The sequence below is a fragment of the Xiphias gladius genome, chromosome 19 (genome assembly GCF_016859285.1).
Source record: "Xiphias gladius isolate SHS-SW01 ecotype Sanya breed wild chromosome 19, ASM1685928v1, whole genome shotgun sequence".
NCBI lineage: Eukaryota > Metazoa > Chordata > Actinopteri > Istiophoriformes > Xiphiidae > Xiphias > Xiphias gladius.
The window spans coordinates 12,177,307-12,200,861 of record NC_053418.1 but is presented as its reverse complement, the minus strand read 5'-3'; the positions used below and the strand labels follow the sequence as shown (position 1 = coordinate 12,200,861).

Genomic DNA, 23,555 nt, shown 5'->3' with positions numbered 1-23,555 from the left:
ATTTCAATCACTCAGCTGCCACATTAACCTAAAACCAACAGATAAAGCATGCCAATGAGCTGGAAAGATGTACAAACATAGTCTTGGATGAGTTTTAATCATGTTATTCCAGTAAGAGAAGCAATAAACTGAGAAAACAAATAATTTACTGAAAAGCTCATGCTTCTTTGGCAAGACTTAGAACTACAATAAATAAGGATTAAGAATGTAATGGCACAGAGTAGCATTATTAAAATTGAGAATATAATGTGTGGGAGTGAAGATATGTGAAGGGAAAGAAGGACAAAATTAATTTTACCATTAATTGTAGCAAATTACTTTAAAAATGACACATGATTTCTAATCATTTATCCATATTTTAATGCTAAATACACTAATTTGTCAACAGAAAAAGTATTTTATTAAGTATCTAAATTGTTTTAACATTTCATTTTATCGGAGCCAAGTACGTGGTTTGTATCATTTTAATTTCTAATTTCCTCATGGTGTATATTTGTATAATTCATGCATAAATATTTGAGATTCCAATGTGTACATTTTGCATACCAGCAGAAACTTGGTAGCACACACCTTTTCTGTAGTGTTCAAAGTCTGATGAAAGTGACTATGGCTAAAATGTGCCACAAACTCTGAGTTTGAGGCCACGTTGTGCCAGCCCTACATTTTTTATCCTCTGCACAGAGCTCTAAAAAAAGATAGGAGGTTCCAGTTACAGACAGTGTTGAAGTACAATGCAAATCTTTCCCCCATGTTCTTGAATTTTATTTACTACAATCATTGATTGTGTGTACTGACTGAAGAAATTTCAGCACTCTTTTCAGAGAATTATTATTACTGTACACTGTACTGTACACTGTACTACCTCAACGGAATAGTTTTGGTTTTCTTATTATACCCAAAACACGAAAGGTTATTTTGGTTTTTAAGTGTTTATTTTCACATAAAAACATCAGCAGTGCTTTGCTGGCTGTGAAATGGCATCACCAGGGTGTTACTCTCTGTACAATACTGTAGATCTGAGTGCGGAGCTGAACCGGCACTGTCTGCTACTTGAGTTGTGGGCTGATGAGCTAACACTGGCATTCCACCAGGTATGTAAGCTGTCTGGTATTTCAATCACACATGAATGAGTAAAGTCAAGAAGAGCTAAAGCACCTTTGTATGCACTGTATGTGTATTAGTCACGTGTGTATCTTACAGGTCGGAGGATCACACTAAGCCATCAATCAATCACGTAAAAAAAAACAAAAACACGTACGGTGAAATGTGAAAGTCAACACATAGTATGCACGTACCATTTCAGCCTGATTATAAATATTCAAATGCATGAATAAGCAATTGTAAAGACATTTTATCAAAGCATGATACAAGTTGTTGCGGTAGCATTATTGCAGAAGCTTAGTTTCAAGTATCATCTTACATCTAAATATTTCTAAATTTATTCACTTTTCTCTTCTGCAGTTATCTATTGGGGATCAAGTGAAAACACAGCATTAGATAATAAAAAGTAGGGCACAACATTAGCTTGGTCCCTAGTTGTAGCTCCAAGAGGCCAAAACTTCAAACCAAGAGCAGCAAACACAGAAAAAACACAACAGATGTAGCCAGAAACACAGAAGCGTCGGCATTCATATTACTGCAGCCCTATCTTCTCGAAAGCAGTGGGAGAGAGTATTTACATGTCATCAATCATGGAACTGGCCGTTGACATAAGTAACAAGAGAGTGACATCCGTCAGAGGATGCTTGTGTTTTGTTCAGGAAAAGTATGGGTCCGAGAGACCGAAAGCAGCAAAAAAGGAAATGCGTCCATCTCTAGCTCTCAGGAAGAATAAATTGCTTATTGCACCCATAGACTTATAATACTATAGTCTTCCATGTCATCACTACTGATGCTTCCGAGTAAATTTACATAGACCTGCTTTATGTCACGGAAGAAAGGAGGCAGACCTGAAGACAGAGCAAAACGGAAGTCATGTGCTCATTTCTTGTGTACACATATGCAGATGAGTCCACATGCAGAAACGTGCCCACAAACACGCAAAAAACACACACTGGCCGTACATGCACCCATGACACTGGAAAAGGTTAACCTTAAATAAATACTTTAATATGCACATTAACCAGGCCCTGCACTGCTACGCCGCAAGTGCAATTGTAAAGCAGAGAAATCAGACTGCATATATTGATTTAAAGGATGGCTTCCGTCCATATCACCATGTGTCCATCAGCGTCAAATTTCATGCCAGACCAAGAATGAGCACCACGAGAGACACTTCTGAAGCCTTTCACTCCTAACTGACGTTGCTTGGACAGTGCAGCTAATTTCATGCTGGCAGGTTTGATGGCTTGTGTGTTTCCTGTTGTAAAACAGCTAAAATTGTGACTGTGTGTTGAGCGCTTAAAGTGAGATACGGTAAGTTGAATAGGCACATCTAATTCTCTCAGGGTAGCAGCTTGGTCAAAGAGGTGAAACTAATCCTATTACCACAGGCTGCACATTCCATTTAGTCAAGGAGAGAATAATAAAAGACAACTGTTTCCTGGGGAATCCGGCCATCTTTCCTCTACCTTGAAACCACATAAATCCCAAATGAAGACACAACAGACAATAGGATAACAAGAACTATGCAAACATCCTCAACCCAGTGTCACCCTGCGAAGTTCAATATTTAAGACACTGAAAACATTTACACCAAATTATTTTACTTTAAAAACAGATGTGTTTACAGAGAAGCAATCAGCACTAATTTCAGTAACGGTAAAGTTTGCAAACTTGGAAACCAGTATATAACTTCCAGTATGACAGTCACACTATCGGTTCTTGTCTTCACCTCTTATGAAAAAGAATGCAGCCCACAAGTGCGTGCATCCATTCACATGAACACATGCTCACGCTTAATGCGTATTTGGCTACACTACTGCCATCCTCAGGAGACAGTAGTATAAGGCACAAACAAAAATAATCAACCTAATTCTGCTCAACAGGGGTTCCAGTTACAGGAAGCAAGAATCTTACTTTGCCCCCAAATCAGAAACAAACTGTATATTCTGGATAAAATCAATCTTACTTGAGGAGCTCAAAAATATGTGTCATAAAAAATTTCAATAGCCTATAAGAGAATGTACATTGTGTTTTATCAACACACACCATCTTCCTGTTGGAGGTGATAATGTATCTTCAACCAATAACAGCCTAATGAAAAAGTTGCAGTGATCTTGTTTGATTCATCACTGTTATACAGTAGGAAAAATGTGTCCCATTAATAAATATTTTCCGTATGATGTTGTTTTTTCAGCATTTAGATTTTATTTACAGTATTTATGGAAAGTGCAGGTATAACACAAAGATATCTAAATGGCAGGTGTAAGCTGCTAATCCTCAGTACACTACTATCTTCATTGCTTTTTCCAATCATTTTCTAATCATTTTTTTGGGGGGGGGCGATAAAATCAAATCAGTAACTGAATGAGTTAATGAATGAACTGAGTGAGTGAATAAATCTTTTGTCTGTTTTTAAGCAAAGCACATGCTGCAGCAGAAGGTAACTGCTATTACATTTATCGTGGGCTAAATTTATTATGTTAATGGTGACTTATCAAAACACTTGTAGCACACATCTAATAAACCACCACGTTATGAGAGTGTGAAACACATTAGAAAACAGTTCCAAGCAACTCAGAGAGATACCACTGCCACCTAATGGTAAAATTATTCTTGTCATAAAAATGAGCTGCATAGATTAAGTGGCCAGAGTAATTGGCAAAGTCATTGATTTTGTTTCAAAAGAAGACCTCTTCCATGAACCAGGTTCAGTATACGGTGCGAATAATCGTGCTCAGTAAGGGCTGTTATAAATAGCACTTAACTAAGGAGCAGGCATTTAGCACAGATGGCTGCTCCACAGTATTGACAAGACTCTGCCTATATCTATATACTACACGCCATCGGCCATTACTGTTGCTTCATATTCAAATACTATAGAGGCACAAACACACATACACAATTGAACTTCACGTTTATCGACACACACTCCCAGACACACAAAGCGCAGACAAGTGGGCACAGATGTACATCAGATGATAGCACTTCATAGTTTTGTCTGGGGTCGCTCAGTACATATTGGTCAGAGAAATGCAGTATGAAAATGGGTCTAATAAGGTTTTAAAATTTTCTGTGTGAGCTTTAATGGACAGGGAGTGCTCTGATGATTAGTTTACGCTCTGCCCTGGTTAGTGAACGGAACTCTCCTCCTGAACACCTTGATGTTTTAGATGACGACTGGATGGAACCTGCTTATTTATCATTTACCTTGCTCTTAACCATGTTTAGTAGTAAGCAGGATATCTGCTTCTCACGGAACACAGAGAGACACAAACATGCACAAACACACAAATACACACACTTCAGGCAGAGTAAACAGCAGAACTACAGCTTCGTCAAAGCTGTAACAACACAACTGGCCACCAAGCAACGGCCATTTACACAGCGCTCGGTTGTGAAAACAGCTCCAGTTAGTTCTGTGTTTTCCAGGTGGAGCTATTCATCAGCTAATGCTCTGATAAGACAGAACACACAAACACACTTTGTGCACATTCACGCAAGTCATACAAACACATAAATCCACACACATGCACATTACATAGTCACAGTTTACACACAAAGAGCAATAACAAAGTCAGCTGTTAAGCTCGACTGATGTTCAGATTCAAATTTTCCTCCTCCAATGTCTTAATATTTCTAAACTTCTTTACTCCATCTCAACTTTTCACATGCAAGCGAGGACTGGATGTTAACTATAAAGACACAGCAACACAAGCAGAAGCTGACCCTAAGGAAAACACTGAATACCTAACTATTCAAAGAAAGTAGATCATATAAAATACCTCCACATGAAAACAAATCCTACAAATCCTCAGTACAAGACAGAAAACTTAGGTTAAGGTCCCTTCCCTGACATGCCCTCACACATACAGTTTCAGTTCCAGAGATCAGTCATACCCTCTCTTGCCACGAGGTTTGATGTCGATGGGCTTGTTCGTGGAACAGGGTGAGCCGTTGGAGCAGGCGTGGCGGTAGCGGGCTATCCTCTCCAGAGACAGATAATCTGAATTCACTGGCAAACTCATTTTGGCGAAGCTCTTAAACACTACACTAGTGTCAAGACAGATGAAGGAAGAGAAGGAGGGAGGACAGATAAAGTGACAAGCCTGACAAAGCTATCTCAGTAGGATGGAGGGAGGCGTGTGAGAAGAGGTCGGAGAGGAGAGGGCTCAGCATGGGTGTGACTTGAATGGGGAAAAAGATGGAGAGAGATGGAGAATGAGAGAGAGATGCAGGAGAGGGAGGAGCAAAGTGCAGAGGTAGAGCAAACTAAGTTATCTTTTCTCTCAGATAACAAGAGTCGGTATTGACAGCCACAAGAGCAGAATGTTTCAGTGACAATGTGACTTGCTGCAAAGTTACATAATTGTGTTATATGTATAGTACCATTCTGCATCAGTAAACGCTTTATGATGGATTGGAGGTGTACGATGATTAGGATAAAGTAAAGATGGCAACAAAGACGGCAATGACATGATGGCCATCAGAAGTCCAGATTAAAACTGAAACACATCACAACAGTCAATTTAACAATAAGGTTGCTTCCACTACAAGTAATACTGGAGTTTTTATCTTCTGTACACTGCCAGAACCCCAACTCAATTACTGTGTACTGGCCAGTACAAACTGATTTATTTTTGTACTGAATGTATCATGGGAGGCCTATTTTTTTTACCTTACAAGAGCAGGAGACGTCACAGTCCAGTGAGGAAGAGCAATTTCCCCTCAGGTAAAAGCAAATGTTCAAATTTTGTAGGTATGTGTACGTGGCATTTATTTCATTGTTAATACACAAAATACTGATGTAAAAACAGGCTACCGAATACCCCGTTCCACAGGACTTTGAAAGTGTTTTTATCTTTATTCCTATCCATTTTTTAAAAATTTGAGCTGTTGTCCAACTGTAGTATAAATACAGGGGTAAGCTCTCACTCTGATCTAACATGAAGTTAAAACATATTGACTCTCCAAGTAAATCCTCCCTGTATACAACAGGCATTAGTATTATAAGTAAAAAAAAAAACTAAAAAAAAAACATAACCTTGACGGATGAGTTAATTTGCTTCATGTAGCTAAAAGTTAATAGAATTTGCATGTCAAACCAGCTGCTGATCAGGGCGTTATCTTTACCAAAAAAAAAAAAAAGGGAGGTCTAATTTTGTTTAATGAAATTGAAGTTCACTGGCCTTAAACCCCATCTCATTACTCAACCTTGGTAATAGCCAATCTCCACCACTAGGGGGAAGGGGGGCATTGTATGACAATAAACAATCTAGAGCCAACGGTGCAATGTGTAATATGACAAATACAGGTCAGATAAACAGCATATTTGAGCCAACACATTTTCTAAAGTTAGTAGAGCAGATGTGTGTATTATGTATGTTTTTGAAAGTGATGCATGCAGCTGTTTTCGTAGATAGGGTGTCACAGTAGTCAGAGCTGTAAGTGGAACAGGATGAGCGGAGGATGGAGATTTATGGTTTTTAAAATGGCATTACTGTCGTGTTGTATCACTTTCAGACGCTTATCCACTATCAAGGTAAAATCTGTGTCACTCCAGCTGACAAATCTCCCAACTGTTGTCAACTGCCGGCAGGGGGCAGTCTGCGCTACAGGGGAAGCGGCACGTACCAGAGAGCAAAACCGCCGGCAGCACAGACGCGCGGAGCCGTGAATCTCCGCGGAGTCACGGCTTGTGCTCGGCTCTGACAGAAGCAGCCAGCATGTGACAACAGCCCCTGGGTGGACAGGGAGACTGTCAAAGTCACAAACGTATCGAACAGCCGAGCATCACCACACACACACACACACACACAGGTACATACAAGTGCTGATTAGAGGCACAAGCACCGCAACGTGCATAAAATGCACACAAATCAAATCAACAACGCAACACAGACCTTCACTTCTCTGGGTCCCTTGTAAAAAAAACAAAAAAACAACACACACACAACCTGCAACACAAGCATGTGTTTGTCTAGTACACACCGTCAGTGGCAGCGACGAGCTGTGACAGAGCTGCAGGTGACGATGCGACGCCATTCACTCAGTGTCCCTGAGGCACGGAGCCATAAAACCAGAACCACTGTACCTGCAAGCTGCACTATCTTTTCAAATACTAGGCTTGGGCAATGCAGTTCATGTGTTCTTTCCGTCAGTGATATATTGCAGATCATATTTTTAAAGGGAATGTATTCCATTATGATTCAATCTGGGAAAGAAAAAAGCTGTTGTAAAAAAAAAAAAAAAAAAAAAAAAAAGAAGACGTTATTGTTGCATAAATATGAACTATGCATGAAAAGTGACACATCTTTCACACACTATAAATGTATTTTACCTGACAGAAAAGAGAAAAGAAACTAGTAAGCGGACAGCTCACTAGAGTAATCAGTGATAGAAATGAGCAGGCAGGGATGCAGGTACTCCACAGGTTAAGTACAAAAGTGCACAAACAGTTAATTGACTGGCCGTGAGCCAGAAAGACGGGGAGAGCTTTGTGAAGAGCTCTCCTCTCATGACTGGCAGGGTCAGCCACCTTGTTAGGGGCTTAGTGACGAAGTAGGACTGGGACAGAGGCAGAGGGAGGGCGAGACGTATGAGAGACAAGATGAATGGCAAGTTAAGTCAGTGAAAGGTGACTTGTGAAAGACAAAGGCGAGGGACAGAGAGAGGACTGAAACAGAAACACCAGAGCGTTAGAAAAGCTGTGTGTCAAATACTAGTGCTGACAGAATACCTGGGTTTTGGTACTGATACTGAAACAATACATTTTTCAATACTTTAGTACATTTGTTTCTCCCAACCTTTTCCCAATTTAACAAAAGAAAACACAATTTACAAATGTTAGACGGTATCTGAACCAGGATGCCTCAGTTTGATTCTGGGGATTGGGTAATTGCCATGATGTTACCAATCCAAATGATAAAAATACAGTTTCTTTGTCAATGTCATTATAAAAGTCATTGGTTCCTCTATCACCTCGACTCTTTCAGTCACGATGAGTTGCAATCTCAGTTTTTAGGACAATGTTACCTTACATAGAAATTATACTAATCAGTATTATGCAGTAAAGGATACAGATTTTAAAAAAAAGAAAAAGCGCTGATGTGGAATCCATACTTTAACAAATCAACAAAGTGAAGCTATTGAAATCTTTACCAGGAGAGAAAATTTTGAATCCGTGCATCTCTTGTCTTAGCAAAAGCAGCTGTACAAGAAATATAGCCAACGAAAGTCTAAAACTGGACAACATTTTGATTTAAACAAAGGATAAGTAGAGATGAGCATAAATCTGAACAGACATTTGATGCCAGCTTTCAGCACTTGACAGTTTTCTATAGTTGGCACAACAGACACATTTTGGTCAATACCAACAATTCCTGAGATTTGTAGCCCCAGTGGCGTCATTTGAGCTTTGACTCCACAGTATATTAGAGACTGGGCTTTGCCTCATTGGTACTTTGGTTGACAGCAGAACTACTTTTTTTTCTCCTGCGCTTCTACACATAAGGTTTCTTTAATGTAATGACATGAGGGCAGCAGTTAGTCAGTTTATCAGTGTCGGCATCCTAAGATAATCTAAGTAAAGTAGATGACATGCATGCAGCAACAGCAGTGAGTGTTTTTACACTGTTTCCTCCCGAAAGACAAATATTAAGGTACATTGTTAAGAGATACAGGAATTAAGAGATACAGGAAGGACAATGGCAGCTTATTCAGATGGGCCTCTGTTGCAAAGCCCTGTCCAGAGGCAAACACAGAAAGTGACAGGCAGGGGAGGGATTTGCCTTCTACCTGTCTGTCAGGTTTCAACAGCTGATTTGTCCATCAAGAAAGCCACTCCATGTGAGCCACTTCAATTGTATGAGAAAACAACAGGCAATGGTGTGATACAGTATGATGAAAAATAAAGTATAACTGGGGCTTAAAGCTGCTGTTGCAGCATAGTGCCATGGCAACTGCACCTCCACTGCTGTTGCAAGAAAACTGAATATGATTACAATGATTGGATATTTGTTTTCAAGTATGTAAATCAGCAAAGGTAATGTGATTAAGAGACAACAATAGAATGGTAATTAGGATTCATGTGTTTGAGCAAATGGAGCGGCTCTCAGCCAGTCATGCTGCTTGAAAACAGCTGTTGTTATGTGTGTCAAGGAGCAATTCCTTCGCCTCACTCCCTGCCTGCCTTTACAGTCCCCCTGCTATATTCATATTTATAATGTGGTTGCCATGGTGACCTGGCAGAATTAAAAAAGGACAGGTAGGTCCTGACAACCAATCAGCCTTCAGTTGCTGAGGACACGACAGCAGATTGTGTAATGAGAAAATGACATTGGATTTACATGCTAACTTATCCTCAAAATAATCCACCCAAAAATTTCACTGTGGGATGTGACTGTGGTTCATGCCAAGAAATTAGCTATTCACAGCAGCCATGCATGACGTACCTGTGCTCTATTTATACGTCCAGCTGACTCAGAGACTTGAGAGAGGGTTTAAGCTGGCCGAACTATTGTTTGTCTCAGAGACTCACCAGAGCACAAAGGAGAATAGAAAGCACCTCCAGCACAAAATAAAATAAATAAATAAAAGTCTAGAGAAGCATGGCCGCTGAAGATAAGACCAACAACTGTCCTACTTGTGCTGTGCATGTGTGTACTGCAAGTGTGTGTGCATCTTCCTGCTGGCAACACGAGTGTGTCGTGATGTGTTAAGGCTGAAGTGATGCTAGACAGAATGAATGTGAGGACCATGTACTGAGACCAACATGCAGAAATCTGTCTCAGAGGCAAAGAAACACTTGTGTCAGGACAGCTCTCAGAGTTGCATCCACACCAGAAACCTGGCAAACCAGCCTACCAAGTATTATAAAGGGCTGCAATCAACATTTATTTTCACTACTGATTAATCTATTAATTTTTTTTCGACTAATCTACTAATTGTTTGATCTATCAAATGTCAGAAAATTGTGAAAAATGCCTCTCACAATTTGCCCAAGATGCCTTTTGCTTGTTTCATCTGACCAGTAGTCCAAAACCTGACCTTTTAAGTGTGATAAAATCACATATTTAAAACTGCTGTAGCATCTGTGAAAGCTCATGACAAGGAAAAAAGCTTGTACTCAACGGCTTGAGGGTTTGTGTCTCAGGATTCAAAATTAGCTCAGACAGGCAGCTTGTGGTAGAAGTCATATAGTCTGCACTTGTCTTTAGTAGTGACCTGTCTGACTGACTTAATTTGCCATTTAGCAGACCTCATAAGTAAACTTTTAAAACCTAACACTTCTAAAAATTGAATAATAGTGAAAAATTCCAATCACATTTTGCCACAACTAAAGGTTACATCTTCAAATTGTCTTACCAACAGTCCAAAACTATAAAACATTTAAATTTTTAAGTCATTTACAAAGATATAAAACCAAACAAAGCAGCACATCCTTACATTTGTGAAACTGTAACTAGCAAATGTTTGACATTGCTGCTTCATAAATGACTTCATTGATTGTAAAAATCCTTGTTGTTTAATTTTAAACTGATTGACTAATCAATTAATCAAATAATTATTACTTGTATCACCAATGTCTTTTAACAAAATCTACACAAGCAAATGTAAAAAGTTAGATAAAAATGCTTCTGTTCATTCTCAACAGGTCAGAGTATAAGCCAAAGTATATCTTAGTAAACTAATAATTCATAAACCAGTCAAAACGTATTACACCCACAATGAAAAACAACACTGTTTAAGTGCTGCTTCCAGTCACGTAGCCATTGTCATTGTGTAAGCAGAGGTTCTAATATCCCAAATATTGTCACAAACAGTCAACCGCAGTACATGTACTAAGTCATTAGACCATTGGCTCAAACACCAACAAAACTGTTTACAATCCAGGCTGATTCTATTTGGTGGGTTTATTATCTTGAAAAAACAAACAATACAAAAAAAAACAGTTTAAGTAGCCTTCGCTTGTCCGAGCCAAATGTTATCAGTGTTAGCCATTAATCTCAAATGCGATTTTGTAAATGAAATTTGTTGTGCCAAGTTAAGCACAGAACAGCGCAACAAAAACCTCACATGAAATGTGTTTTTGGGATGCCTTTCATAAGCCTGTGAGTGCTTCTGTGTCTTTGAAAAGTATGCAAGTGTGTACTGATGGTACATGGTGAATAATAATTTGATATGGGTCTTTAACTGCTTCTTGTTATCAAGGCTATAGACCAGTCCTGCTAAACTCTTTGAAGTTCTGCTGTAAACTCAACACCACACACTTCACGCTCACTCGTGGACATCAGAGACATTGTCTTGGCCGGCAAACTGGGACATTTTTTTGATGGACACATTACTGGACAAATTAAAGGATGGATGATAACTGGATAAAGAGGCCCATGGACTGCGCAACTTTCTCAACTGGCTTTCACATATCACGCACGGACACACACACACACACACACACACAGTTCTAGCTGTAGTGCACCACAAGCACATCAATCCATCCATCCATCCATCGGCTATACTGCTTATCCTGTGAGGGTGGCGGCGCAGGGGACTGGAGTCAATCCCAGCTGACATCAGGCGAGAGGCTGGGTACACCCTGGACAGGACACCAGTCTATCAGGGCCACGGAAATCACATGGTGAAGCTAATAGGTTTAACTTGGCAGCGGTCCGAGTGATGTCAGAGTAATCCCTCATTAAAACTGATGACATCACCACACTGGTGAGAGTGTGTGAGAGCTGAGGCCACATGCTTATGGAGAAGTTTGAAGAGAGTGTGTGTGTGTGTGCGTGTGGTGTGTGTGTGTATGAGGGATACCCTGCCAGTGAGCACCAAGGGCGCCCTTTGCTGCAGTCCAGGTAATCCAGGGTAAGATGTACCTCCAAACACACACAGGGAACACTAGCGTCACAGTGGCTATCTTAATTATACAATGTCCTCATGTGCAGTTCATTAAGTACATCTCCCAATTCCCACAAACGACTTCAACCTCCAGACAGAGGAGTAAGAAAATCGCAGAACCTGTTAACCCCTACAGGTAAACATTTGCTGGCTGAAATAAGCTGCAGCCTATAAGTGAAGTGTCAACTATTATTGAGTATCAAATTCAAAAATAAAACACCTGGAACTAGGCTTTGTATTGAAAAGCTTAGCTGCCTTGAGATGTGTTAATGCTTAAAATTATGAAATAGAAGCATGTCTTGTGATGTGGCTAGCCAATCCCACTCCTGAAACCTGAAACTAAACAGTGTGTTGACAAAATTTATGAGAAAGTCAAAGACATATCGGCAGAAAATCTCTAAACATCTAAAATGTATGAAGTTGACTGAGTTTTCCACATTGTTACTGTCACTTGTTCTTATTGTATTCCATCAACGCAAAAAAAAACTCCTGGGATTTTTTTTGCCTGCCACTACAATGTCTAGATCTTACAACAAACAGTGATATATCCACACACAAAAAAAAGAAAAAAAAAAAAAAATCAAAATCAGCACAAACCTCACTGCTAAATGGTCTGAGGAGAAATTGCACATTCAGGCTGATAGATGAGCCACAAATATGCAAATAAAGTACACCAATAAAACGAAGGAACAGTGCTGTGCAGAAGAGCATTTCAGAGCAGCTTCTTCTAGTTCAGTGAAGAGGAAGATGATAAAGTTGGTCCATTAAGGACATGATCAAAATGGAACAACTGAAGGGTGAATTACCTAGTGTTAGGACGTGGATGCCAGGGTCTGAATTTAGCATCAGCAGCATGAATCTATCCTGTCGGGTGTCAAAATTACAGATTGGTTGTGGTGCTGATGTAAATATGGAGTATATCCTTTATACTCCACATGTTTACACTGTCGAGATGTTGCAGGCAAGTTGACTTTAGCTCACTTCAGTGACCCCCAAATGAATCCAGCAAGTCCCCTTATCTCAACCCAATCATTGCACATTTGGGAGGACATGACAAACAGGATTTTGGCAGCATGAATGTGCCGCTGGAAAGAACAAAATCCCTGTGGAACGGTCAGCAGAAGGGGGTGAGTACTGGCTAAATGTACAAAATCAAGTGGATATTAAGTGTAGCTATTCAGTGTTGTCACGAATACGCAGTATTTGTCTGTATTAACTCCCGTCCTGCTGAAAGAGCGTTATTCTTCACCCTGCAATGTCTGTCTTACCGGATGGATGAGAAGCATAACAGTTAGAGTTGTGCAAGTGGGAGTGTATTTCCTCAAAGGAAGCACTGTACAATTGAATTCATAATATGCTTGCATGTAAAAAAAAATACAGAGGAAGGTGAAATATGTAGAGTAAACATTGGTCATAAAAGGTGCTTGGATATGTAGAGGTGGGAAAGGAAGTCTTACACAAGGCACTAGTAAAACTGAACAAAAGAGAAAAGCAGAAACAAACAATTATCTGTTCAAGTTACACTAACAAGATTTTGTCTGAACTTGAACTCTACAACTCAACTCTATAATACAGCATTGTCTTTAGCAAAATAAAACTCTATACATAAACATAACCCGACAAGCCATTCACCTTCTTTTACCTTCGCAGATTTCCTAGCGAAGAATTAGCTGGAATTATAATGCTGTATAAGTCTGTAATATTTTTAAATCCAGCCTGGTATGTGAGGATGCATGTGTGTGCGTGTGTGTGTGAGGGGACTCCCTCTCCCAGCCTAAGCCTTTCTAATCTGTTTGTATGCCTCCCCATAAACACTGTCGTCATCACTGCAATCCTAATCACCATCATCGTCACGAGCAATTCCCTCCTGGGATCAACATCATCATCATTATGCTTTCCTGCTAATAAGAGGTAATTCTCATAATGTCCGTGATGGTCCGTGTCTTATGTCTGCAGCGCAGACCACAAGCAGGGTGGTTGAACTAAAAACAGCTAACCAAGTCTGAGATCTACCGAGAATGAGTGTAACCCTCTTCGAAAAGTCAAAACAAGTTTGGAAAACAAAATTTTAAAGGGGTTATCCGTCACGCTGTGCCCTCTCTAACAAAGCAGCAGTCAAAAAAATTGAAGACAGATGACCCCCCCCCACTCCAAACCCGCACACACCCAGACAGAAGACTGACGCATAAACCCTTCAGTCTTAGTGTATCTTAAAGAAAACCCCAAGGCTAGGCCTCCACACCGTTTTCCTTGAAACACCTCCACATCTTTTTGTTTTATTACAACTGTTTGCTTTTTAGCTGTTGTGGGAGTATATAACAAGCTGCTCTCATAGAGCTGCTTTGTTCCTGCAGGAAGGGGCCTGGACATGATAACATCTGTTGGCTAACCACAGGTTTTGTTTGGGTCAAATAGTGACGTGCACGGCTATGTAGCGGCACTCCGTCTCACCAAAGACTGAGTAATGATATTTCCTCATTTCTTTATATTTTGCCACTGAATCAGTAGTGACAGTTAATTTCAGGAAAATTAGAGACAAAATGTGAATCCCCGTTTGTATCAACGATTGTATATACCGTATAATTCAAAGGACCTCGACAGAGTACTGCTGTGGTCATTAGGGAAGTTATTTTTATTTTGGATTAATTTGTCAATTATTTTTCCGGCTAATTGGATATAAAATGTCATAGCATATATAAAAATGTCCATAACGGTTTCTGTAAGCCCAAATCTTCATATTGTACCTTTTGTCCAGCAAGCAGTCCAAAACCAAAAATACTGAATTTACAAAAACAGAAAATTAAGAAAATCTTAACATTTAAGAGGCTGAAACCTGTTTGGCTCAACTAATAATCTAATCCTTTTATTACTGCTGTTCATGATACATTAACTTCATTTCACTTCATATTCCCAGCTCCCACATTCATTCAGAACAGCCAGCCAGACAACTGACTAGACAAACTCAAGCAACGTTACGATTGACCTACTTTTCATTTTACATTTAACTAACACAAACCTCTTCATACTGTCTGCCATTGCACGGGCAGTCCCAGCTCCCATAACCCCAGCTTTAGCTTGTAACATCTCTATTTCTGATTTATGCTGAGCACACAAAAGGCACCTGCAGCCATCCCCCGCCTTCAGTATGTCTGGCTGCCACGCTGTATTTTTATTGATCTGTCCGTCTTCTTGCCTCTGTCCCGGAGATGAACACAAGATTGAATGCCCTATCTAGCAGCTGCTGTGTATACAGCGGCAAGAGACAGCACTGGCTGAAATGAATGGAATTGAAATGAAATGGATATTCAGAATGAATGTGATGTCAAACCTGCCTCAGGGCCTTTTGTGAGGAACTGTGGCCCGTATATGCGTTTCATACGTACTCCAGTGAGCAAATTGTGTAACTATGGTGTCATGTAGCCACACCCGTTGAAGCCAGTGGCATTGCTGTAAAGAGTGCATGGTTTCTCTCTGTCCCATTGGTCTGTATTTATTAATCATTACAATTAATAAAGACTAAAGGGGGGGGGGCAGTCAATATATCCAGTCATGAGCTGTTGTTAAAATTGCTCCTGTTACAGTTAACAGCTGAAAGCACCATTTCAAGCACACCACCCCAAAATAAAGACAATTCAGTGATTTTGTTCATCACAAGGCAAAACATCAATGCAAAGGTAAAAGTGAGATATATTATTGTTATTACATTAGTTATTATATCATTTTAAAATGCTGAAAGTAGTCCATCATCAACTACATACACAGACAAATACACCTCAAGGTTGACTCATTTATTTGTCTGGGTGAAAAAAGCAAATTGATATGGTAAATGACTTTTATGGTGCCAATAGATCTAAAATGTGTTGGCCTATTGTTGTCTGCCAAAGTGAAAGTTTTTGGCTTAGAGATGCTGAAATGAGTTATGATCTCTCAGTCTCTAGATATTGCTAATTCTGCACTGCATCTCATCTGACCTGAGGGGTATGTTTGGTAATCTGGAAGGTGTGTCTGTGTGTGTGTGTGTGTGTGTGTGTGTGTGTGTGTGTGTGTGTGTGTGCGTGAGTGTGTTCGAAGACACACAAGGTGTTCCTGTGTAACACCTTGGAGAAATTACGAGGGAAAAAAAGAATCAACTGTTAATAAGTGGCAGAATAACACAGTGAGAAATACGAGAGCAGCAGTGTGTGAAAGAGAAATTGGATGATGAAGCAAGTGGAAGGCTGGGAAAAAGAGAACAGCCCAGCTTGGGTACGAAGAGCCTTAAGACTGCCAGTACTAACTGACTCAGTGTGTGTGCTCAGACAAACACACACTAACAGCAACACGTCCTGCAAAATATGTGTGAGATAATTAGCTGATCATTTAGCAATTCAAAAGAGGGGCTAATTGAAATTCCTCTAACAGATAAAAGGTGAAACAGTGGAGTCTTTGTGAACAACAGCAGTGCGTGCTACCCTCTATGCAGATTAAGACTGAGAGAGCCTCAAACATAACAGTAAGAACATTTATGTCATGCTTCAAGTAACTTCATAATCAATTTAACGCTGCACTGCCTCTTGGGAAAGCTGGAGTAAGAACAGATTCCAGTTAATTCTCACCACCACAGAACTACTCACAAACTGGAGGCCAGACTTTAATAATAACTGAAACTGAAACTAGTGGAGATACACGGTAAACATTGAGACATTCCATTCTCAGAAGGTGTGTCACATTATCTGCTTTTTTTTTGTACATGATTCATTCGTCATAGATCTTGTGGTCAGACTGGTCTGTTACACCATACACCGCTGTTTGACTGGTTCTCTAACTGAAAGCAGCGCAGGCAAGTTAGAGCTGAGTTTTCTAAGGATACACCTAACAGTCATTTGGCATGATTAATTAGTCAAAACTTGATTATCATTTTTTTTTTTTAAAGCTGTGGAGCCTTAAAAAAAACAAAATCAAGATTTTTATATTAACAAGGGGTCGAATAATTATGTGTAATTTCTTTGTAATGGCGTGACACTGCAGTTCTGCTCAACTCCATAGATAGCTTTAACATATCTCAGTTCATTGTTTTGGTTTTGTTGCCTACCATTTCACTATTTTGGTTCACGCTCACGGCTCTCTTCAACTTCATTTCCAGCCACAGCAGGCAGCTATTTTTAATGGAACAGTTCTGATAAACCCTCTCTACACTACTAATAAAGTTAGCAACAAGCTGGTGAATTTAGTGGAGCAGCTAAGAAGAAAGAAGAACTCAATGAGGAGTTGGTGGAGACCAAATAAAGCCAAAAAGGGAGTCATCATTGGACTTACTGTACATTTGCCAGGTGGCCAGAAACAGAAATCCAAATTATTGCTAATGTCGCTCTGTAGCTACTCTATTTTTGTGTAAATAGGCAACTGTTTGCTTATACACTCGCCATATCCACTTTATAAGTTGATAATGTCCCAATGTTGTGTTTACAGCTTGTTCCCTAGCTCTAGAGTGGCCTAAAACACCAATCAGCCGGTAATGTTTTAAAACAAAAGTGTTTTCCAACAAAGGGAAAAATACTCATCATAAGATATGATCACCAATATGTCTGAGCAGAAGCCAAAAAAAAAAATAGAAGTAAATAATTCTATGATTTTAATTAAATAAAAGCAAGCATCTCAGCACATTTTTTCTGATCCATGTTTTTAATAAAAAATTAGCAAAATTGGAACTGATTAATCTTGCTGATGTACTGTCAACTTAAACTCCAAACCCCTACAATCAAAACACCGAAATCAATCAGAAAAACAATGAAAACAAGTGTATTTTGTCCTTGCAGAGAAATACAACAAAACTTCAGGAGGACCCTACCCAAAAATGTCCAGTTTTCAGTTTTTTTTAATGAGCTAAGCATTTATTAAAAATAATAATGTTACTGATCATTCTCTTTTTAGGATGCTGTGCTTCGCTGTGTGCCTTTTGAAAAGGGTAAAATATTCTTTGTACAAGCCCAGAGGGATTATCAATCAAGTATAAAATTATACCTGATATTGAATGAGTGATGCTGCCTCTGGAGGAGGTGAAACAGAGCATACCGTGAACAAAAATGCCTTTTTCTCCATACTCACAAGTCCCCTTTCATTTACTGGACACACTCGCAAAGCAGCCAGATTTCTGAGTGAGAATGCAGGCGGAGGAAAAGTGTTAAGAAGAAGGCAGAGTTAGACTGTGTGGCTTTTTCAGAGAGTGAGGGGGGAGAACCCTTAATAAGGGTGAGTACATCAGCATCACCCTGCCTAGTAGGCTGGCAAAGATTGGTCCTGTAGGTGAGCAGGGGTGTTGGTCCTGTGGGACAGCAATGAGTGATGACTTTGTCTCCTCAAAACTGACAGCAGGTCTCTGCTGTCCTCCAAAAAAGCCAATTTTGAATGCTCTGCTTCAGTTTCAACAAAGTGACTTGGAGTGATAGAAAGAAATCTAAAGTTTGGCTGAGATTGACCCAGCACGGGTCAAAATCAATAACAATGTGCAGTGGGAGAAAGCCTCAAAGAAATGAGATAACAATGCCTTCTGTCTTGTTATCTTACTGACAAAATGTGGTACATCTGAGGAAGCCACCCTCAGGGCACTGAGAGAGCGAAAGAGAGGAAGGGGGGGGGGGGGGGGGGGGTTAGTATCCACTAAATATACAAACCCTCTAACATTTAGAAAAGAGAAGGAGAGAAAAGTGATGCAGCATTGCATTTCCAATCCTTGTTTTCTAAATATAGCCCTGTCTATTCTCTCCCTCTAGTCTGTGAGGCGCTGGATTCACTTAATTGGATTACAACACACACTTTTCATTTCCTTTCTGGATAGTGTTTAATGAAGTTTAGACAATCATACATCTCGGTTTATTCATTGTGGTGCTGAAGGCAACACCACGCACATTTAAAAATGTAGGTTGAGAACAGCCTGTCAGTTATTACATCGCTCTGGAGAGTCTCTATACATTTAATGGTTATGTATGCAGACTAGATCGATTAAGAAGCCGACCCTACAATGCTCTTCCATGGCCTCAATACAAATACAAATGTTTGATTTTAGCATTCAAAAGTTCAACAAATACGGTTGTGCGTTCGTGTCTGGTTGAGTGCATATGTGAATGCATATTCTAGATATAAATGTATTATTTTTTTGTGACTCAGGACCAAGATCCATATCTTTGTGTAATCTTTATATGCCCTATTCTCTCAGTGCTACTCAGCTTGTACACCACAGGTCTGACACAGAAAGAAGGGGACTGGTCCATTATCAAGGTACAATGAATAATAAAGATCCTCCTGAAAGCTCCTCCGGACTCGTACATGCTCAAAAAAAGTACACGAAGGTGGTGCATAGCTTTACTGTGTAGAGAAAGGGGGGGGGTCCCCGCCTGAGGTTTAACTCCTGTTTTCAGACTAATGCTCAACTCTGACAACCATGACTGCCCTGAATTGTTGTTCCAACATTGTCAGTAGATTTGCTACATCCATCCAATTCAGCAACACAATACATTCCAGCAGACTGTGAATTACATCTTCGTCAGATTTCTCTCAAATTAATAGAGGAATTCAAGCAACAGGGGGAGACTGTATCGAAGCCAAAGCGTGTTAAAAGTAACATGATTTCTCTATCTTTCTCGCCAATGTTCTTACGACATTTGTGATAGCATTCACTATTATTTATCTTTTATTATTCAGGGCTAATGAATTCTAGTTATAGCAACAGGAGAGTAAATTACATGAGTGCGGGTTAAACACAAGTATTTCACTACCAAAGCCTAAAACACATATTCTGTGTGGCTTTGAAGTGTTGAGGATGATTAAAAAGGTGACTTACCGCTTAGAAACTCACTCGTCTAAACATTCCACCATAGTCACTCACGCCTGCATCTGAGTGCATGTTTATACAGTCTGACTGTGCATGTATGATGATGCCTACCAGTGTGTGTGAAGAGGAAAGGAAAGAAGGATCTTTTGCTGTGTTTTTGTTTACAGGATGTTCATGGATTACCAAGGCACATTTGATAGGCTAGCCCTCTTTTGTGTATGTCTGTATACACGAGTAATTCTTATTAGCTGGGTCGATACGCTTATGTGTGTTTGCAAGTGTGCCTTGACATCTGCATAGAGTTTCATCTATTTCTCAACGTTTTTTTCTTCTGTTTTCCTCTATGTACTTCTCCACAGCTCTCTTTCACTGTCTGTACTGAAAAGGTCAGTAAATGGTCCTCTGTTTATTCAAGTCAACAAGCTACTCAATTTATTTGTGGTGTTGAAGTCAACTCTAAAACCTATTAAATAACATTATCAGCCACATCTCATCCTCTGCAATATGAGCTGATGAATCAGTTGAATCGACGGCCGCTATGGATGTGTACAATTTGTGCCACATACAAAGAAGACAAAAAACGCTCAGTAAGATTGTGGTAAAGTGTAGCAAGCGAAGCATGTGTGTGCATGTGTACTGTCACATCACAGAGAAGAGTAATACAGAAGAAAAACAGTTGACACACAGGTCTGATAAATAGCAGAATCCAGACAGAATCCCCTTGTTCAAGGCTATGACTTGTTGAATGGGGTTAATATCTTTTGCCTGATTGGCATGAAAAACTCAAACAACTGGAAAAACCTTGTCAGAAATATGAACATTGTTCGTATCCCAACAGCCCACTCTGATGACATCACTGACTCCTCGGTGTCCCTCCCAGTTTATAACATAGCTGGGAGACAACTATTCCCCTAAGATACCCAACCTAAGTATGACTAATCAAAACAAGACAGCAGAGAAACCCAACAACACAGCACTTTTATCAAGACATTTTTCCAGCCAGTTTTTTGCTCTTGAAAAGCAGTATCAGTGTTAAATTACCTCTGTGTGCTTACTATTTCTGAGTAGCCCTGCTGTTTATGGATCAACTCAAGCATTTAGTGTGGGAGAAAATGACAGGAAATGTCTGGCCCATTTAACAATAAATTTCCCTGAATACATCTGAGCTGAGCTGGGAAAAACGACACTGGGCTTGGCTGGGCTAGCCTTATGGGAGCTCTAACCACACCACAAAAACAACACCCACACACCCACAAACGAATCTTCACACCAATTCACACTTTTTATGTATTTTAAATTAACTCATGCATATATATATATATATGTAGACAGTAAAGCAAAAGCAATAATACCATGAAAAGACAGAAAAGAAAAAACACAAAAAGTAAACAAATTCAAAAGTATCTTTAATCCATCACCACCACTAATACTCACCATATCCAGGAGTGCCTTCTGAACGGAAAATGGCTGAGGTGCATCACGGACCTATCACTGGGGACACCTGGACACTGTCCAGGTTTCATACCAAAGCTGTGTCGGTTCCCCTACCTGTTAACCTTTCACCCTTAACGCCCTCTATCTATCTGGCTATCTATCTACAGACACTGACCCACAGTATCCGCAGTCCCCAGTACAATATGTAGTGTCCCATACTGCAGTCCACTGCTCTGATGCACCCATTCAGATCAGTCTTCCAATAAAGAGCCCCTTCTGAACTTCCAACCTCACTGGTGTGGTCCTAGGGCATCACTGCAAAAAGTGCTGGCTTATATCCAACAAGGAAATCTTGAAAATCAAACTATTTAGCACAATAAAATCCATTGAGTCCATTGAGAGAAATAAAAATCCAAATAAATGTGATGATGAAAAAAATGTGAACTGGAAGGAACTGGGTGCAGACTTAAGCCCAGTGTGAACTCTGTCTTTAAGTGAGAGAGTCTCAGCAGTGCAAGTACACAGGCGGCCACCCAGCAGGACCAGCTAAGCTCTCCGGCTGCTGTTCTTTTTTCCGTGGGATTCTTCCGGCAAAGGTTTGGAAATTACTGTCCCACATCCACATGGTGAATCGGTTCAGGGATTCATTCCTCCGGAAAACATTCCTTTTCCTGACATCCAACAACGCCGGTTGGAGAGGCAGCGGTAGTCACACCAGCATGACGGAGCATGTTACACACAGTCACTCACACACACTCACATTTGCTCTGCCCTCTTTGTCTCTCTTTCTTCGCGTCTCCCTCTCTGTTCTGCCCTTTCACAACCTCCCAGGCAGGGAAGTGAGGAAATGGGAAGAGAAAAAAGAAAACAGAAAAGCGTCACTTCAGTATCTCCCCTTCTCTCTGTCTTGCTCTCGTTTGTCTCTCTCCCCCTCCTTCCCTCCTCCTCCCGCCTTGCTGCAGTCAGTGGGATGTCCTGACCCTGTCCAAGAGGTGTGCCTGCTCCTTCACTATCCAGTCAGCTAAACCGATTGATCCTCTTACCACACGCTGCTCCACTTCATTCAGAAAGGAACATGTTTGCACATGTACAATTAGCATACACACAGGAGTGCACATATTCACACACAGAGCCTCTACTGTATAACATAGTGTGGGTGTTGACAGAAGTAATTCCCCTCATTTCCTTACCTTAAATCCTTCTTCCCCTCTACTTTTCTTTTTTTTATGTCTCTTGTCTCTATTATAGCTCTCCTTTGTCATAACAACGCTGCCGCTGCCCTGTCAGTTTGTTTTTAGTTTTTGCTACTCTAAGCACACCCTCTGTCTGTCTCGGGAGTCTGCATGCATGTCAGTGAACCATGAAATTTCAAACCACACAACAAATTCCATCTTATTTTTCTCTGCACGTGTGTGTGTGTGTGTGTGTGTATATATGTAACATGCAGTTTGTGCTTGTGTGACTGAAAGCATGCAGGGGGCCTCTCAAGGCATGTTTGTTTCAACAAACTTGTTCTACAGGATGTCATTGCCATTAAAGCAGTATAATGCATTCCTCTGTTCTTACACCAGCAGCTTCGGGCTCCAGATGGAGTCTGTAATCCCGCCTATAAACTAAACAGCAATCAAAAAGAGTAAATGTCATAGTGTCTCTGATATCTACCCAATTATGAAGGTAATGACAATAATAATAGCAAAACTATAATTCATCAAATTCACTGTTATTAAGACTGCATGTCATTCTAAGCAACAGTCTTGCATACATGTGTGTGAGTAACTTGGTGTGCGCATATCATTTGCTTATTTGTGTGCGAGTGGTGTTGGCAAGGAAGTTATGAGTCGAGGTTGGGGTTAGCACACTAAGGCTGTGTCTGTGTGTGCGTGTTTTGCATTAAAAGCCATAGCTGTGGCTAAGCTCCAGTTGCTGCGGTCTGAAAAACAGGATCCAGCACTGCTTCTTACACACATCCTGCCGAACACACACGTCAGCAGCCTCTCAACCCCTGCCAAAAGTCAAACCACCTCACAGCCTCTGTAAGCCTGCACCTTCAGCCACAACATCCACTCTCAAATAGGGTGGAGGAGCGCTGAATGTTGAGGAATCTGCTAGCGGGAAAATGAAGGCAGAAAAGCAGTTCTCCGGGGGGGGATGTGGTTAGTTTGTGTGTGTAGAGGAGCAGGGTTGACAGTTTAGACAGCAACAGAAAAAGAGAAAAAAAATCATTTAAGGGCCTTTAAAGGTTAAACAAGAAAGCAGCTAGAAAGCACTGAAACACCTGTTATTCATACAGAAAAATGTCAACTTTCCATCTGTG

At 40.3% G+C, this 23,555-nt stretch overlaps 1 protein-coding gene across 4 annotated transcripts in view; it reads right to left on the bottom strand.

Annotated features, from left to right (window-relative positions):
* Positions 1 to 23,555, bottom strand: part of pde4d (phosphodiesterase 4D, cAMP-specific) — a 180,159-nt gene that overhangs the window by 36,007 nt on the left and 120,597 nt on the right. Inside the window, exon 1 of one of the 4 annotated variants that reach the window (XM_040155358.1) lies at positions 21,242 to 22,112. The exons of the other annotated variants lie outside the window; for them this stretch is intronic. Within the exon in view, the coding sequence (XP_040011292.1) occupies positions 21,242 to 21,330 (89 nt within the window). The 5' untranslated portion in view covers positions 21,331 to 22,112. Of the gene's footprint in view, positions 1 to 21,241; positions 22,113 to 23,555 lie in introns of those variants that run through there. 4 annotated transcript variants of the gene reach the window in all.